Raw genomic sequence first — 20059 nt, forward strand, 5'->3', positions numbered from 1 at the left:
GCCGCGGCCCGACGGGCGGCCGGACACCGGTGGAACCTCGGCCCGGCCTCCGCGCGCGCACGCGCACCTCGCCGCCACCTCCTCCCCCCCTACTTCCGCGGCCGCGCGCCAGTCGCGTCATCGCCGCGCGCCGCTCCGTCAGAGAGGGAGGGCGGGGCGAGGAGGGAGCGGGGCGGAGCCGACGGCGATTGGCGGCCCCGCGAGCGGCGGCGCGGGAGGGCGGCGGCGCGGCGGGTGAGGCGATGGGGGGAAAGGTCGCGAGGTGGCGCGCGGCGATGATGTAATGGCTTTGTGCGGCGGGCGCTGCGCTCTCTGCGTGTTGCGCGCCCACTCGCGGCTCCGGGGCGGCGGGGGCCGCGGGGGCCTCGCAGGACCTGGCCCGGCCCCCCCGCGGCCCAGCGCGTGAGTGAGGGGCGGGTGGCAGCGACGGGGGACCGCGCCCCGCCGTTCTCTCCCGGAGCCGCGCCCCGCTAGGCCTCGGCCCGAGGACGCGGTGGGGCTGCGGCTCCGAGGCGGCCCAGGGGCGGAGGAGGCGTCGGGGAGCCCGCGCGGCCTTCTGGGGGTGCGCCGGTCCCGAGGGGGAGGGGGAGCGGCCGGACGGGCGGGCGGGCGCGGAGGGCGTCGTGGCGTTCTGTTGCGGGGAAAGGGCTTGGAGACTGTTCGGGGTGCGTGGGAGGCCTCGGCTCCCTGGGGACGCTTCTGGGAGAGCGGCGGGGCCGTGTCCGTGCGCGTCCCGCGGTGCCCGGTACCGCGCTCGGGACCAGGTGGGCTCGCTTCGTGTCCCCGAGATCGAAAAGCGTCATCTCTGCTCCGTGCGGCGCCCCGACCGGCCGCCTGTTGGTACTCGGCGCCTCTCGGACGCGGCAGAACGCTGGGAGGCGCTTTGCCGCTTTGCTTTATGCCACGCGCAGCCGTGGAGCCCGAAGGAGCGCGTTCCTCTGACCCGCTTGTGGGCCCGGGTGTCCTTTTGATTCGCTGTACTGCTTGCCGGCGGACCTGGCTTTTTGCACCAAGTACTGTTACCAGCGGAACGCTGAAGGTTTTATTTTGGGTGAGAAACTCACGTAACTGAAACGCACGTGGTTCTGGTGGCTCTGCTTTGAAGGGTGAAGCTTGTACCTGCTCTTAAAGCATCTTTTCCAGATAACTGACAAATGAAAACTTAATGCTTTATTTGTCTCTTAGGTAAAAAAGAAAAGTAAGGTTCTCTTTATGAAACTGATCCTCAGTCAAGTGTAACTTTTGATGTATGGTCTCTAAAGCCCCCCACTATGCCAGCAGCTACCGTAGACCATAGCCAAAGAATCTGTGAGGTCTGGGCTTGTAACTTGGATGAAGAGATGAAGAAAATTCGTCAAGTTATACGGAAGTATAACTATGTAGCTATGGTAAGTAAACATTTGATGTTTATCTAAAAACTTGTAAAATCTTGTTGATAATAACATTTGATAATTTTACTAGCATCAATTTTTCTTGTAAAAAAAAAAAAAAAGCGTGATGATCTTTTCTGAGGTTAGTGAAATTGATGCTAGTAAAATTATTTTTCCGCTTTTATTGGGAAAAAAAAGTGGGTTCTTAATGCATAAACATTAATACCACCATCCGTTATTGTGTTTAAAGCTGTGTTTGTGCACAGCATTCCTCAGCTATGGAATTTTTTGATGCTTGAAATGTTTTATTAAAAACAGGAAGTGTGTGAAGTTTTATAGATGTCTCCTACTAAAGTTATGCTTTTCTCTTTACAGGATACAGAATTTCCAGGAGTAGTTGCAAGGCCTATTGGAGAATTCAGAAGCAATGCAGACTATCAATACCAATTATTACGCTGCAATGTAGATTTGCTAAAAATAATTCAACTAGGACTGACGTTTATGAATGAGCAAGGGGAATACCCTCCAGGAACTTCAACTTGGCAATTTAATTTTAAATTTAATTTAACGTGAGTCTCACATCTCTATACTGTTGGATGTATGTTTCTGATTTAATGAAAATTTAGGTTGTAAAAGTTAAAGCAAATATTTTTAATCTATTAATTGGAATCCTTTATGTGAGGGGGACTTGTGTTAACTAAACATATGTGCTTTATTCCTTTATTTCAGTGTAGTCTGTCTTGCAGAGATTTTGGTTCTGGATTCTTCTTGTTAATATGTTGTTAAAAAATGCAAGCTGTTTTGTTATGGTCTGTGTTTTGGCCTTCGTTTCAGAACATATTTTGTATTAGTGGTAAGCCTTTAAGTATGAATGTGACTTGCCCAGTGGGCTGAGATGCCTAAATAAGGTTCTGAGTACATCTGGCAGTACTTGACAAGGTTACTAAAGCAGCTATGACCCCATCTTGACGTTTTCCATAAGTAGACATAATTGGTCTGACAGGTTCTCATATGGCCTGATAAAAGTATTAGAGCAGGCACTTATCGAATTTAAATTTGTTGAAGGGTTGGGGATTTTTGGCAGTGTTTTGGGCTGATCATTGAAACACTCGACTGCATGAGTTAAAATTGCAGCCTACAAAGGAAGCCCGAAGAACAAGCCTTTGTGGGTTTTTTTTTTCCCAGTTTATTTTTTTCCCCAGTTTATTTATATAATTAAAGTAATTGTGATTCTTATGAAGGAAATCTGCTGCTGTCCCTCTTAATCTTTCTACTTTTCTAAACAAGCAATGCTTGTCACAAATAAGTTTACTCTGAGGACTGACACTCTCTTTTTAAACTTTTAAAGTTTAAAAAGATTAAAGATGTCTGAAACATCACTTGAAAGAAAAGGAAGTGCAGATTTGATATTTTGGTATATCTAAACTTGGCTGTATGAGCGCTGCATGGAAGATATCTGTTAGAAGAACATGCTAAAGATGCTGAGTGCAGTAGAAAGAGGAAGAGGGATGAATTAATAACTTTCAAACTGGGATGAAGAACCTGGGTTATGTTTTATTCAGTTTCTAAGGTCTGCTAATATCAAGCAGCTGAAAACAAAAGTAGTTTTCCATTCATTTGTTTCAGATGCTGCATAGATAAGAAGGCTTAGTAAAGTAGTATGTAGGATGTCATTCAACGGACTTGTTGCTAGTTCATTGGGGGTGGGGAGATTTTATACAGAATGAAATGAGTGCTGCATGAAATGTGAACATTTTGAATAGGGATGCCAAAATGTGTGTGCGTGTGTGTGTTCCTAAACTTACTTTTTGGGAAGTGGCACTGTTCCAAGTGTTCTGCTTCTGAAGCAAAGCGACTGTTCACTTTTCCTAGAAGAAGGTTTGGGTTGGTTTTGTTTTTTGTTTTTGTTTTTTTTTGTTTGTTTTTTGTTTTGCTATTCCAACCATTTCCTATCACTGTATATTTTTATACACTATATATACACTATATATATATATATATATATATACATTATAAACACTATATATTTTTATATATTTATATACACTGTATATTTTTAAGGAGCATAATTGATTCTATAAACTATCTATCCACCTCATTAGTACAGAGGAACAAACTGGAATGAACTTTTATTTATTTTGAGCATGATAGGCATGTCTGTTTTGCATGGGTTCTTTAATGTGTTATGGAAATGGACAGGTGTTGGGAAGCTGATGCCTTAAAGTTGGAGAACTAATGAGCAGCTGTGTGGGTGAGAAGGAAAAAAAGATACAACGTGTCCTGAGAATGTATTTCTCTCTTGATGAGTTATGGCTTGCTATTAGGAATAAGAAATATAAGTCTGCAGCTGAACCTAGTAGTCCAGTTGGATCGTCGTATCAGTTTTATTTTTTGAGATCTTTTCCCCCATGAAAATGGAAAACTATATGGTGAAGAGACTTTGTAAAACAATGTTATAGACAGTAATATAAATAATATCTAAGTAGAGCCAGGTTTGCTTTTTTTTTTTTTCCAGTAACTGCTCTATATATTCCAATGATTTTGAAAATTATACTTCAGATGATACTTTTAAAGTTTTATCCACTTCGGTATTTTGTAACGAAAAACTCACAAAATTGAGGGTGGTAAATGGAACAAATGCAGAGATAAAAGGGATCAAGTAAGGCATATTGGATTTTTTTTTTTTATTTTTTTATTTTTTCCCCTCCTTGTTAAACTGTAGGTTCAAAATCTGACTCTTAAAGTTGATGGTTTAGAACAGAATGGTAGACTGTGTGGATTTCAGGAGTTGACTTAATGGGGCAAGTGCTGAATTTCTAATTGTAATGAGGGGTTTTGATGAGCATGTGTCTGAATATTCACGAGCAAGCTTAAATTATAGATAGCAAGAAGTGGATGGAAAGCACAGAACAAATACAGCACTGGACTTTGCTTATTGATATTAATTCTGTAATGTAGCAGGTGTCAGTGGTCCAACTGTTTTGTTACTGAACAGGATCGTTACCTTAAACTGTAAGGTAACTATCCTTACATGTACTTTCTTCTGTAGAGTATGCAAAAAGGTAGGAACAGGAAGTAGACTTTTGTAAAGGAGACTGGAATGGAGGTGCTAGGAATCATGAACTACTAATGAAGGTTAACAAAAGCTATGAAAAGTGGTCATTTTAATAACAAACATGGAACAAATTCAAGTTGCTACTCCTATATTGCTAGTAAAGTCTTTGTAATGAATAGGGGGGAAAAAGATTACCTAATTTATAATCAGTGAGGTCTGTAGATTGTAAAAATATTTTTCTCTCTGCTTTTAGAGAAGATATGTATGCACAGGACTCTATTGAACTGTTAACAACATCTGGTATCCAGTTTAAAAAGCACGAGGAAGAAGGAATTGAGACGCAATACTTTGCAGAACTGCTTATGACATCAGGAGTTGTACTATGTGAAGGAGTCAAGTGGCTTTCATTTCACAGGTGAATTTTGCATGTTAAGTAATTGAGTTGTCTGTTTTGATAATTGGGTTTTGTCTCATGTATTAAGCAGTGTACATCTGCTGGTGTATAGTATGTATCTTGATTGGTAAGACTTAAAAAAAAGAAAAGAACAAAAAAAAAAACAACAAAAAAAAACTATTTCAGCTATCTAGGGTGTTGTTGTTTGTTAGAAAGGTAGAGTGTGTGGGATGCTAATGGCGTAGATGATGGCTTTTTAACAGCAAAACTTTGAGCAAGCAATGCATGGAATTCCTAGACCAGCAGGTGGCATTGTGTCTCTAATATCACATGTGTACATAATAGTAGCAGTGGTTAAAAACAAGCTGCTTGTAAGCAGTTAAGATTTTTATGAAGCAGAGTTATATTTGTTGTAAATGTGCTAATATGAGCAGACAAAAATTCTTCAGCTTAGGAGAGGCCTAGTAGAAGTCTTAATTCTAGCAGCAGCAGTGAATATACTTTGCCATTCATTCCATCGCAGGAACATGTTTTCCAAGTAGAAATAGAAATGAGAATCCCCAAAACTATGTGAATCCCTCAAGATATGAGGACAGGCTGAGAGAGCTGGAGCTCTGGAGAAAAGAAGGCTCTGGTAGGAGGGGGACGACAGCCTTATAGTGGCTTTCCAGTACCTGAAGGGGGCCTACGGGAAAGCTGGAAAAGAGCTTTTCAGAAAGGCATAAAGAGCTTTTCAGAAAGGCATGTAGTGAGAGGACAAGGAGAAAGGGTTTTAAAGAGGGGAGATTTAGGCTAGATATTAGGAAGAAATTCTTCACTTTCAGGGTGGGGAGACACTGGAACCCGTTGCACAGTGGGGTTGTGGATGCCCGCTCCTTGGAAAGATTCAGAGCCAGGCTGGATGAGGCTCTGAGCAACTTGGTCTAGAAGGAGATAGAAGGATTGCCTATAGCAATGGGGTTGGAACTAGATGATCTTAAAGGTCCTTCCAACTCAAATCGTTCTATGATTCTACGATATTCTTCTGTTGATAAGACTTAAACCTTTAACACTTAGGCATTAGTTATTGCACAGTCAGCTAAATGCCAGGGATAGCTTGCACTTTTTACAGGCAACTGTGAGTTTAGAAGCTTATTGCATGTAATGAGTGTAAGTTGACATCTTGAATGCTGTCTGCTAAGCAAGTCAACAAAAGTAGAATAAGCTTTTTAGCTGAATACTGGAGGTTTTTTTGCAGTCATATTCATGTTTATGATGTGCTACATTGTTGGGTGATAGTATGTTTGTTGTCAAAACTGGAGGGGGAACAACAGGCCAAATTCCTTATCCTTAACAGTTAAGTATTAGAGGGGAGCTTGGAGGAGAGAAAGGTGGATGAAGTATTTAATCAGAAGTATTTAAGTCATTAAGCAACTGAAAACTAAGGCTTGCTTTGGCAAGGAATGTAAGATAGGAAACAAAAAATTGCACATAACAAGGAAAGTAATTGTACACTGTCCTTGGTGGGAAGAAAAATGAAGAATGAAACTATATAGATGTTTCATCTGAATACAAACTTAACTTAAATGAAGATGCTTTCTCTTAATAGGGGCTTGGAAAGGCGTGTTGTTATGCGTGACACCTAGCAAAGCTGTGGTGCTCTGCATGTGACTTAATGGCATTATGCTAAGATTTAGTAAAGTTCAAAAGATTTCTATAAATAATTATATTAAAAAAAAAAAAAAAAAGCATTCCATGTGGGGTTGTTAAAAACTCAAATCTGGTTGTCTGAAATAATTAAAAATATTGCTTAGTAGAAACACTTTTCCAGTTAGACTTCCAAAAAAAAAAAAAAAAAAAAAAAAATCATCTGTAAGTATGCTTGTTGCCTAACCCGCTTACAGTGTCTTCCATTCAGGGCTGTATCTATTTATGTTACGTCTTCGTTCCTAAGTAATCTTACTCTCTCTGTCTTGCAACTACAGCTGCAGCCTGGTGAGAAATAGTGGAATAAGAATGCCATTAACTGTTTCGAAATAACCACAGATGCTAAATGGGTGTTGAATTAAGTTCCTTAAACCCATTATTATGTGCAAATTTGTAATTGACAGCAACAGAATAACTTGGATAGTACAGGAGAAAAACTGAGGTACATGAGGTACAGGCCTGCAACCTGTGTATCAAAAGGCATGCCAAATAGAAGCAACTAAAGCTACAAAGTTTTCCTAGTGTTAACTTCGAGGATGCGTTGTAACCTGTGCTAGCGAAAGAGTACAAAAGCCACTTGTTCACTAGATATTCTTTTTAAAATGTTGCTTTTTTTGATTGTGATTGTTGACTAACATTGTGCTGATGGTAGTATACACTGCAGTGATGGGGTGTTTAGCAGTTTGCCTCAGGTTTTTGGGATAGTTTTAATAATGTGCATTTGCTTCTGCTAAAAACTGTATCTCTTGTGGACTTCACTGAAAATGTCTTTAGAAATCTTCTTCAGACATCCTCTTAATTCCCAAACGCTGAATGTCCACAGCTCTGCTGAAAATATTTAAAGGCTTTTGCATTTGTCAGAGCATGTTGATGTTAAGCAGAAAACCTTGGAGTAATGGGTGAAATTCTGAGGATGGTAAGGTTTTGCTCAACTACGAAATGAATGTGGGTCACAAAACATGCTGCAAAGAATAGTGAGCAGTTGTATCTTTGATTACGTTCTATTAGCGTGAACTTAAAACAGTGTGAGAGCTCAGCTGAAGCTTTGTTTCATGTAGGCTCTCTATACATTAATTCTTAGAATAATGAAAGGTTTGTACTCAGTAGTTGCTGACTATGCTGTTGTTTCTGGTTTTTCAAAATGATTTGATTATTGCTAACACCCAAAATTTTTAAGTCTCTTTGCACAGTGACAGGGGAGGAAATACTTTTTTCTTACGGTGAGAGGTTACCTGTTTTGGTTTTATTTTGCATTCTTTAATTTTCTGGAGCTCTCATATAACTTTTTTCTAGGATAGTAGCTTCTGAAATAGCTTTCTCTGCCTGCTTTCTATGTGTATTTGATTTGCATTTGTCTTGGCATCCTGACCTACTGGCAAACTTGTGCAGATCTGCAGTTTTGTTGGACATGACTGAAAAAAGTTTTTCTGTCACCAGTTTTCACATACAGTAGCTTCACAGGAGACTACATTAAATGTTTAGTGTATTGAAATTTATTTGAGTTGATGAGAGAAGAAGGGAAGGCCCTGAATTCATAATTCTTGTCACAGTCAAGAGTGTTGTGGATATTTAGCAATCTAGCCAGTTTGTAAAACAACAGCTCACATTCTGTTTTTGGGTGTTTGGCTTGCTGATACAGTGAAGCCTATGTGCAATCTTCTTGATGCTCCTTGGGAGGTACTGTGGATATGTCTCTTAGGCTTAAATGTTTATTTTGAGAAGCTGGGAAGTTCCTAGCCATTGCATTTCATTAATAATTTATGTCTGACAGATTTTAGTAAAATTTAGAAAACCTGTTGGCTCACTTCTGTATGAATATAGGTAGTTTTATGATGGAGTAAAGCTTTTTCAGCCCTATCAGGCATTCTTTATTTCAGAGCCTATTGGTGTTTGGGTAAAGTTCATTGTTAATTGTTGATCTGATTTCTTTTTTTTTTTTTTTTTTTTTCTTCTGGGTAATGAGTGAAAGAAATGTAGTCACATTTGATTTTTTCTTTATAGTCTTGTTGCCTACAGCTGTCCATGTTGATTGAAAAACAGTGGTGGTAAGAGTGCTTATGGTGCTGTATAGCTCCAGGGATTGTGGTTAGCTGCACTTACCAACTTTAAGTGATTGTATTAGGAACAGTAAAAGCTTTTTAAGAAAGGAAGCTTCCCTGCTCCGGGGTATAAACCACTAATTGCCTGTTATAGTATTAGAAGAAAAATTCACTAATGAGCAAGTAATTGAATAATTGCTCACTATGAGCCTTCTTCCCCTTTTGTTAGTCAGCAGTGGCTACTTGAAAATGTTTGAAATGAATATATTTTAGCCTTGAATTAGAATGGTAGTTCTTATGTCATTGTAAGTACGGATGAGGAGAGCATATCAAACCCCAGAAGTATACTGACAAATGAATGCCTCGGTACTGCATTGTGATCAGTAATGTGTGGTTTTCTGATTGTTGTTATGAGCACAACAGGAGTAAGTGTGAGCACCTGGAAATTTCAGAAATGTAAGAGAGAACTTGATTGAGCTGACTAAAACTAACTTGTGCTTAGGATCCATGAAAAGATATCTAATGAATGCTGCCATGTAATGGAAGGGCAATTCAGTTAAATAAGTTCACCGTTCACTTATTGTGTTCAATTTTCTGTGTGAGGATTCCCACATGAACGTATCTACAACAGTGTCTGAAGAAAAAAAATTCTTACCATAATTGCAAAGTTGTTTTAGATTGCTCGTTCTCAATACAAATACTAAATGAATCCTTTCTTCTTATAGTATTTCCTTCTTATAAAAATTGAAAATGTTTTCTAGCAGTCCAGTAATATAATTTGTTTACAGAAAGGTGAGCACAAGTATTGTTTTTTTTTTCTCGGGAAAATTTTTGATGCAGCTGATTTGAGTCGTAAAAAAAAAACAGATATCAGGAACTCACTGAGTTTATAAATAAGTTCTGTGGTCTCTAGAGGATTAAGAGTCTACTTAATCCTGAGCAGTTTTGTTAGTTTTTTCACTGATGGGGCTTTTTTTGTTTTTTCTTCCCACTTTGTTCCATGGAGGACTACCCTTCTGTGTAGGTGATCTAATAAAATAAAGCTTCCAAGCTTTTGTTTTGATAGTATGCAACAGGTTTTTACATCCTAAGAGTGCACTGAAAACCTTTATCTTTGGCTCCTTTGCTCCCTGGCCAGTGGCTGCTGTTGTGGAACCTGGTCTGCTGCCAGCACAGCTTCAAAGCAGCAGTTGCAGCACAGGATTCATTCAGCTTGAAATTCCTGTTTAGCATACTGGAAACTCCCTTGGGAGAGCTGCACTAGTCTATACCATCTGCGTATCTTGTATTAATGGGCTTCTAGTAAACAGTACATTCACTCCTTGTGTGTTCAAGACTTTCTGCTCCCTGCCTAGAAATTTGTAAAATCAAGGTGATGTAGAGATCTTAGTCATATACAAAAGGTACAAAAAGCAAACCTTTTTACATGTAAGCTAAAGCTTTAAGCCTTCATCAGCAGTCACCATTCTAAGTGGATGTAGTACAGTACAGGATCAGTAGTACAGCACTCTTATCTGATTTGTGTGTAGAATGATAGAATTCACTAAGATTGGAAAAGATCTCGTAAGATCATCTAGTCCAAATGTCCACTTACCACCAGTATCCAACCAAAACCTCCCCTCGTGCGACTTGAGGCTGTTCCCTCTCATCCTATTACTAGATACCTGGGAGAAGAAGCTGACCCTCTCTAGCTGTGACTTCCTTTCAGGTAGTTGTAAAGAGTAACTATTATAATTAATTGTATTGTCATGTGTCGCTCATCTCATAGCTAATGCTGAAAGACCCCAGTCAAGAATTTGAACCATGTTGCAAAATTGTCTTAGGGTACGATGGTCCTGTGACCAAGAATGAACATGGTGGAAATTGAGAATTCATGTCTGGGTGGCCATTCATTCACTTGAATTAGACTGTGAGTGTGCTGTGAATGCTCTTTAACAGCATAAGCACAGCCTTCAGTTGAGCAGTCCTGCTGGTACAGTCATTTTTCAAGTTGCATACCAGCTGCTGAGGTTTAACCCAGCAGGCAGCTCAGCACCACACACAGCCTTTCGCTTGTTTCCTCCCCCCCAATGGGATGAGGGACAGAATTGCAGGAAAAAGAAAAACAGTGAAACACCAACAAAGTAGAGCTTGTGGGTTGAGATAAAAACTGTTGTCTAAGACAGAAAGGGAAGAGAGAAGTAACATAAATCTTAGTTATATACACACACACAAGACAAGTGATGCATGATGCAGTTGCTCACTGCCCACTGATAAATACTTAGCCAGTCCCCAGGCAGCAGCTGCCCCCTGACCAACTCCCCTCAATTTAATGGTTTTCACATGATGTCATATGGTACGGAGAATCCCTTTGGCTAGTTTAGGTCAGCTGTCCCTGGTTCTGTCCCCTCCCAGCTCCTTGTGTCCCCTCAGTCCCTCTTGCTGGCAGGACTGTGCAAGAGCTGAGAAACTGAAATATCCTTGACCATGTTGGAAATATCCAAATAATTTTACCAGGCTAGTATCTCTTGATAGAAGCAGATTTTATTTGCGATTGCAATGGTGGGTGTCCCACAAGCAGGAGCACCTATGGACACAATAGTAGAGCTTTTGTACCTTGTTTCCCCCGTACCCACTCACTCCCCTTTTTCTCAATGGTTGGGTACTCCAGGTTCACAATCTTACCAAAGATTTACATTTGTTAATTACGTTCTGACACTTGCTGATTCATTCTCTATCTTGTCAGTCAGTCAATCATCCTGCTGCTTCCAAGATGTCTCACTGAGCATGCATTCCTGGGGAAGGTTTATCTAGAGGACAAGTGATATATCAGAGACCCCCTGAAAAGAACCATGGCAGCGGAGGCCATTAAATAAAAGTTCTTGTCTTGTTCTAATGCAGAAACAACATTTGATTCCCACAGCACTGCTCAGCAGCAACTGAAACATCGGTTTGTAGTCAATGTGGCTTTTCTCCTGAAGTAGCAACATAGCGTCATACCAGATGCTATGAAGAAAATCAATTCTGTCCCACCTGAACCCAGGACACCAGCAAAGTCTATGAACCTATTTAATTCAGTGCTGACCTAATAACATGGAAGATAATGTGTCAGTCTCCTGACTGGTTCAGTGCATAATACTGCAATCCTGCAAGTACAAGGGATTAGGAAGGATCAGATTTATGATCAGATCGTGAATAATCTGGTTTATTACATCTGTCTTCCTAAGAAAAAGGATAAGTAGTTATCAGGCCTGCTTACTGTGTACTTTAAACCCTCTGCTTCATCTTATAACCCTTTGTAAAAGTAGTCTATTTCATGCTTTCTGTTTTTACTGCCACACCCCCTTCCTATGTCCTCTTTCTTCAGTAAAGGATTATGGAGAGAAGGAAGTCTTCCCAAGCTCTTCTCCACCATGCACGCTCTGTAAGACCTCAGTTTTTCTTACCTAGCCTTGTATGTACATAACAAATTTTTCCAACATGTTCTGTCATTGCCTTCCAAATGAGTCATAGTCTGCAAGCTACTGAAAGTTGTTAGCTGTCTAACTTTGTGCTGATTTAATTGGGAAAGCTGAATGGCTGCCTGCTCTTCTTCACTGCCGAGGAGTAAACTTACCTCCAGGCGTAAAGATGTGTTGACTCGTGAAAGCTTGTCCTTCCTTTGGATTATGAAGTAGAAGCCTTTTCCTCTCTTTCAGTACTAGGAATCAGCTAGGAGTCTTTCTGTAAACAGAAAGACTTCTTGTTATCAGATCCTCTATCAGATCTGCAAGCAGATCATGTTTTTGCTTCATGTGGTCACTTGAGAATAAATCGTTTTCTCTGGAAGCTGCAGTTCGGACCATTTACACTAATTCTTACTCTGTTGTAAGAGTCAAGTTGCATTGAACTAGGCAAAATACCTTCTTCTTAATGTTTAATACTGTTGATGTTAGAAGTGAAGAATGTTTCTAAGTTACTTGACTGTATTGTCAATTTTTGTTATATTTGTTAATTTGCAGTGGATATGACTTTGGTTATCTAATAAAAATCCTGACCAACTCTAATTTACCGGAAGAAGAGCTGGACTTCTTTGAGATACTGCGATTGTTTTTCCCTGTCATCTATGATGTAAAGTATCTCATGAAGAGTTGCAAAAATCTGAAGGTAAGTAATCTGTTAATGATTCAGTCCAGGCATTTTTTTGGGGCGAATGGGTGGGAGAATACTTTCTGCTGAGATCGTATCTTTTGTATTCTGGTTTTCTGCTTTTGCTCTGATAATATCCTTTAAACAGGACTGTTCTCAAACTTGGTGTGTTTATCACTAAAGTCTATTGATAGAGGCAGGCGGAAATGCATGTCAACTTTTATAACTACTTACCAGTTTAAAAATGTATATATATTATACAGTATTTATAGCTACGCCCAGTCTTTGTTGCCTGATGATAAACTCACATTTGGGATTAATCCTTCACTTCTTGAGTGATAAGAACTGATGGGTTTCACATACTCTTATTTCCTCATTGTGCAGTCCACTAAAGGGCTGCAGTCATCTTCACAAAGGTAATTGCAAGGGTGGTGCTGTGGAAGTCTCTTAGGAAAAGGAATGGAGTGAAGAATGTTTCAGATGGCCGTGTAGAGAAAGAGCAGCGTATGCTCAGGTGCAGCACGTGACTTCTAGGAAAAAAAAAAAGGAAAAAAAAAAAGCAGTTTTAGAAACTAATCTCTCATGTCAGGCCAGCGGGGCTGCTAATTGGCCTGATGTTTGGAGACTTAATTGAACTGGAAAATGAATTGAAACAAAGTATGTTGGAGGGGAAGACAGCAAAGTGAAAGATGCTACAGGGATTGTTAACAACTGTACTTGCTAAAGAACTTTAAGATTCTGGACTGCTACGGGAATGAAGTGCACCACTCATCTGAGGAAATAAATGACTGTTGCTTTTATGGAAAGTAAATTGATTTTTTTTTAGGCTTTCTTAAAAAGAACGTGAATAAAAAAAGAGCACAGACTGTAGTACAACTAAATCCTAAGGCTTTTCACTTTGTCATGATGAACTAGTGGTCTGCATGGGGTTAATAGTCCTTTGTTTCCTTGAGGTGTTTAGTGTGTCACTTAAATAGTAGCTTACAAAGATGTGTAACTTCTTTTGTTAACCAAATTGATGATGAAAATTGAGATCTCCCTTTTAGTTATTAAGAAAAGTCTTCATCCAGTTTTTGGGATAATCAGTTGGGCAGCTGGCTGGATATTAGAGAACACTTTAGATGTGTTTTTTTCTTCACAGAAACTAGAAGGGAAACAAAAACAAGCTTCAGAAGTCTCTTAAAAGTTAGGGGCAGCAAACCCAACACCAACAAAAGAAAATAACCTTCTCACTTCCCGGTGAAGTAAAATGTCTCTTATCTTTGTGGTGGTGATACACTTACCAAGAACAGTATGTATCATCTACTTTGGTGACCTGGGAAAGGCAGCAAAGTGACATTCCATATCCCTGTTCCAGGTGTTCCAGGCTGTTCACGTATTCCAAGTGGTTTTGGGCAGGAGGGAATTACGTTCCTTGTCATTTACTGGAGACAGTTGTGTGTAACCTGCACTGTTTAGAGATTCAAATGTATTTTGGAAGATAAGAAAATCCTTCATGAATCTTCTTTCAGCAAAACTTAAGAACAAGGGTGTCTTTTCCAGAGTTTAGTATGTAGGTCAGCTTTCCTGCAGCAAATCTTGTTCCTTTCTTCTAACCTGCAGACTGGTAAGAGCAGGAGGGGATGTGGGCTATTCTACCAGTCTAAATAACAGCGATGACATTATTGTGGACTTGTACTGTACTGAGAGCAGCAGTCTGAAAAAGTTGCTAAATGTTGCATATTGTGACTCTAAAATTGCATGCACTTTCTCCTAACATATGTCACATTCGATCTCTGTTAAATGGTAGAGAATTGAATTGCTGTGCAATTGTCCTTTATTGACTTGTGTTAGTTATTTTCATACAAAAAACACTGATTTACTGTAAGCTTCCCACCTATCTCTGCCCTCACACAACCAAAAATGAATTTCTAGCACTGATAAGACAAATATATGTTTGAGGATGTGGAAGCTGTTTACTGCTCTTGTAATGAATTTGCAGTATGCTGCTCTAATAAAAATGAACGTTATTAGTGTACTAAGCATGCAGACTGTGAGTAATTTGAGGTATTTGTGTAGTATAGGTTAAATTCCTGCTTGGCCTCTAAAAATCTTTTCGTGTAGACAACTCCATGCACTTTTGCAGTAATAGCAATTCTAAAGTAGATTTATAGCCTTTGCTTTCATTTTCTTTTGAATCCCTTTCTACTGTCTTTCTCCCCCACAAGTTAAATATTCTTGTCTGGAGCATGAAGGTCTTTCCTGAAAGAAAACTTCAGTAGCCTAATAATCTTTGGAGGCGATTGTAATGAAATATTTACAAATATATCTATTAGTAACTATATATACTGGAAGGATTATTTTCAAAGCGTTCTTTGCTTTGCTCCTGTTTCTGTAGATTTTGCTACATTTCAGAGCTTGCAGCCACTGTGTAAATAGTACTGATTTGTGATTAGTAAGTGTTTTTGTCTTAAAAGCTGTTTGAAGCTGGTGCAGATAGCCTAACAGCTAGCGCTGCATAATGATGAGGCAATGCTAAGTTGCAGCTTGGGAAAGTCAAGAATTTAGAAACAGCAAATAATACCTTGGAAAGGCAACTGCTGTTGCTAATACCAGCAGCTAATTATTGGGAATTAGACTATAGAGAACACTGATTTGAGATCTGCCCATCATCCCTGAACGTCCTTAAGGGTATAACTTAAACAACTGAATTGGTGTATATGCACTGTTTGAATGTTGCCTCCAAGCAAATGAAGAAAACAAGCTTCAGTGCTTGACTGTACTATATATAGACTAATTCTCAAATTTATTCAAACGATACTCAACTGTTCAAGCTGGAATAAAGTTAGACGTGCCAGTACCACTGGTTCACGTTGGTTTGCTTGGTGTTACTTGGGAATGTTATTACTTGAGCTTTCATTTTTAAAATAAAATGTGCTGTGTTAAGATTCATAGAAATTTTCATAACGTTAGGTCTGGCCTCTTGGTCAGATTTCTATTACTGTATCAATTCTAACACTATTACACTTCTATTGCTTCCCTGCCCATGATTGAAACATGCTGAAGGTGTTGAGGACACAGGTGACCTCAGATACTAGGCAGTCTTGATTTAAGATCATTTCCTCTGTGTGATGTTTACACCTTTCAAAGGCTTATAGTTTCACTAAAGGTTTCTCCTTGGTTTTTGATCTCTCTAGACTATAAAGCATGAGCCACATGTTTTAGTCCATTTCTAGTGGTTTCAGCACTTAATGATTTCTAAGAAGTATGAAATTATATTCCCCCAGTTTACAAAGATCACAGTTAAAGTATAATGCAGATCACTTGAAGGATAGACATATATATGTAAAACCAAACTAAATTTCTGACTGTTTGCTTCTGCAAATGGTTATTATCATTTTTGAGCCACTAAAATGAAAAGTTACTTTAGTTGTTTTACAACTTGGAAGATTTTCAACATAATCTAAGCTTAATAGAAAATAAAATAAGCTTCAAAACTTTTGAAGCTTTATCTTATAGGAGCAGGTAGGTTTGCAGTGATTTCTGTACCTTTTCAGTATGTTCTTTTAAACCACGCGTCAGTATTCAGACATTGAGTTTTAAATTGTTCCTTTTTGCATGTGGGATGCTGATACTCTCTTTTGTAAGAGGTAGATTTCATTCAATGTGGTGTTATTATTGAATATACGTGTCTGAGAGGAAGTTGACTATGTCTTTGGCTTTCATCATGTTAAAAAACAACTTGCAGAACAGAAATTCATCATTTGTATGTTCTTTTTTCCTGCCCTCTTTTGGCAGTTAATGGAACAAATTTTAAAGACAACTAGAATGTCTTGTACAGATGGACTGTGTACTCGGGTTTTTGTTGTTGTTGTTTTGTATTTCCTGTAGCTTTCTAGATATTTAAGGATATTCCTAGTTTTTGTAAAGTGAAGTGAAAAACCCTCAACTGAACTGTTGAAGGGTAAGTGGAAGAGAAAACAAGTCTTTTTCAGAGGAAGCCTACATACTTTAACTAAGCACCCATTTGTAAGCACTTGAATTCTTGTATTTGCAGTAAGACATTTTTACAGTTTAAACTTTCATTCAAATAGAAGGGTTACAGGAACACCTTGATTTGTTCTTCAGCATCGCCAGTCCTTTCAGCCTCTTGAAGGGATTGTTTTGTTAAGTAGCAACATCTGCTCTTGGGGGAAGGATGGAACATGAGGCAGTAGGACTTTTGTTGGACACAGACACAGCTTGATTTAAGCTCTTCTGAGATGGAACTGAATACAACTGTTGATACAGAAAGCTTGATCTTCCAACATAGAGACTCTTCAAGCTTCTGTGCAAGTTTTTAAAATATACTGAAGTTGAAAGTCTGGTATAACAAGTTTTTCCCAAATACTGATGTTCGGTTTTTTTTTTTTTTTTTTTTTCAGCAGTTAACAAATGTTTTCATTTTCAGGGTGGATTGCAAGAAGTGGCTGAGCAGTTAGAGCTGGAAAGGATAGGACCACAACATCAGGCAGGATCTGATTCTTTACTCACAGGAATGGCCTTTTTCAAAATGAGAGAAGTAGGTGCACATGTCTTGGTTTTGTCTCCGTAGTAGTAACTTGCTGTAATAGATGGAATTGCTGATTCTGATGTCTGATGTATTTTAAGGTGATTTTAAGGAGTTTCAGAGGTCACTGCTTTCTTGACAGATATATACAGTAAGACTGTATTTTCCCCACACTAAGTGTGAACCAGCCCTACTGTTTCCCTATTTAGCTACTGTGAACATCGCTTCTTGTTCTCATTGTATGCCTGGCTTTTTCTTCTTTTCTTTCCATTGCCTATTTTGCAGAATTTCTTTGGCATAGTGGCTGCTAGAGCCAGACTCTTTACTGGGTGACTGTATTCAGGCTGCTCTTCTTCTGCAGAGCTTCTGCTGAGCTGTAATACCCAGCTGGTGTGCACTGCTGCCTGTGACAGGCCTAGCAGCAGGGAATGAGCAGCTCTGCCTGCGCTAGCTGCTTCCAGCTAAAACTTGGAGGATACAATGTTCTAAAACATTACATATCAATCAATTAAAATTTTGAAGGGAAATCAAGAAGCTTTTTATGTCCTTGCTATTTGTATATGCAGATACAATGGAAGAATACTAGGATATTTTTCATGAGCAGAATAAACAAATTCTAAATGGGCTTCTTGAAAGCAGTTACACTGGACAAATGCTAGGGCATCTGAATGTGACATTCTGACAGGAATCTGGTGTCATTTCATAATGGCAATAGCAAGCCTCATCTTTTTATAAGGTTTAGTATTGCATGCTGAGGCTTCTGCTTTCTGTAACATGGCCTTTTGTATATTGGAAAAAAAGCTGACCGTGAGTTTCTAACAACCGCTAGTGAGACAGCAGTTGAAATATAAGTGCTGTGATGTGCTTTGGCTTGCTCATCGCAGCACTGTTCTCCTCTCCTGAAACTGTGGATGTTGTTGAGCTGGTCACCGGCTACAACTGCAGCAGAGGATATTGCTTCTGATATGATCCACCTGTGATCCCCACAGGTGCTGTTAACTGCAATCTGCATGCTACTGTTTATCTGTTGCTCTTGTATTTGAAACAAAATCTAAAGCAAATAAAGGAAAGTATTTGATTGTACTAAGGTACTGACTTTCAAAACTGATGGTGCCATGTAACAAATTGCATATTATTGAAGAAACAAATTATCTGCCTGAATTTGTCTAAGGTCTTACTCAGAGAAATGTAGCTTTTAGTGCAAATCACTTGTTTAAATAAATCAACAAAGACTGATTATTTTTTCAGTGTTTCTTTTAAAATACAACATTTTGAAGTAAAAACATGCTAGTCAACAGTAGTAAATATACTTAGTGTGCACTTCTAAAACCTTTTCAGTTGTTCACTGTTTAGCAATATATGTTGGAGTGAAAAACTTTGTTTCACAATGTTTTTAAAGATACAAAACGGTGTTGTTAATGTTAATAATTGCTTTTAGAACTTCAACTTGCTGGCTCTTCAAGTCCCAGCCAAAAAGTTCAGATCTTTTTCTTTCCATCAGAAATATATAAATATGATGCTGGTATAAATATATATATAGAAAAATATATAAATATATGATGCTAGAACAGCAAGCTGTGTTTTAGAGGTTTTCTTCTCTGTTTATAATTCGTATAGTACAGCACCTGAAAGGTTCTATTGATAATTTAGACTATGAAGTCTTACGTAAATGCAGTCTTAGTTTTAAAAAAAAGAAAAAAAAAGAAGTTTCTTCTAATTTTGCTTTTTTTTTTTTTTTTAAATGAAGCCCTCCTCTTAGAGGAGGTAGCTGAGAAATGCAAGAAGACAGATTTCCTAAGCTCCATAATTCCTGTGCTCAAACATGTACCTCCTCATTCTCACCTCACAATCATGTAGTGTAAATCCATTTCAAGACAAGGTATGATGGAACCCTCCCCAGTGATAAGCAGATAAACTGTGGGCACTTGCAATGAATACCAAACGTATATCTGTTGTGAGAAAGCAAAAAGAAATCTGCTGGAGAGATATTCTGTTGCACTTTCAGAAAAGCAAGCGGTAGCTGAGGTGACACCAAACTACCAAAACATGCAGTCATTTTGTCATGTGAGGTGCACAGAGTGACTGATGGTATTCCTTGACTGATTTACTTTAAAGAACTGCAATATATAGCGTGTTTCAATCTTAGGTTGCGATTAAATGTATTTTTGTGCTATTTGAATCTTATGCTATTTTTATGTCATTTGAGTCTTGGGATGTGATATGCAATGCTAAAACCAACAGTAATGCTTTTAAACCTTTCTGTCATTCTGTTTAAACTGGGTGTTTTTGGTGGCATTAATTTGTGTCTTTCTTTTAACACTTCAGATGTTCTTTGAAGATCACATTGACGATGCCAAATATTGTGGCCACTTGTATGGCCTTGGTTCGGGGTCATCTTATGTACAAAATGGCACAGGAAATGCTTATGAAGAAGAAGCCAACAAACAGTCATGACACGAAATGAAAGGCCATCTTTTTGAGCTCCACATGCTTGTACATATGTTTTATCTCTGGTTGAACCCCTTGGACAATAAGGCTTTTTTCCCCCCTTTCTCAGCACACTTTCTTTTCTGCCTTTCTATGTACTAAACCTGACTGTTCCTATCACAGATTTTGATCTTAATATTGATATATAGAATTTTATGGGTTACTTTTGGAGTCATAACTAGCCCATTTGTAAAGAAGCATGTGTAGGATCAGTGTGGCAGAGAGAAGGGGAAAGCTAAATCATAATGAATAGTATGGTAAACTTACCTATATTGGTCTTTGGTCTTAGGTTTTTTGTCTCTTTCCCCTCCCTTCTCCAAATTAACTCATGCTGATTGTAACTAACTTCCCATTCATGTCTGTTCCTTCCAGTATGCAGGCGTTTTAGCTATT

At 39.1% G+C, this 20059-nt stretch overlaps 1 protein-coding gene across 2 annotated transcripts; it reads left to right on the top strand.

The window, feature by feature from the left end:
- Positions 1–68: 68 nt before the first annotated feature.
- Positions 69–19633, top strand: CNOT7 (CCR4-NOT transcription complex subunit 7; the record flags this gene model as incomplete). Of its 2 annotated transcripts, XM_079534223.1 has the most annotated exons (7): positions 69–234; positions 1230–1388; positions 1746–1939; positions 4679–4840; positions 12525–12669; positions 17081–17191; positions 19505–19633. In XM_079534223.1, 6 exons carry the CDS (start codon positions 1272–1274, stop codon positions 19631–19633), a joined length of 858 nt encoding a protein of 285 aa, XP_079390349.1. The 2 variants fall into 2 exon arrangements, with proteins under 2 accessions (XP_079390349.1, XP_079390348.1); XM_079534222.1 differs by lacking the exon at positions 69–234 and having other exon boundaries at positions 1272–1388; positions 4640–4840.
- Positions 19634–20059: the final 426 nt, after the last annotated feature.

This window comes from Tetrao urogallus (assembly GCF_951394365.1).
Source record: "Tetrao urogallus genome assembly, chromosome: 4".
In the NCBI taxonomy this organism is placed as follows: domain Eukaryota; kingdom Metazoa; phylum Chordata; class Aves; order Galliformes; family Phasianidae; genus Tetrao; species Tetrao urogallus.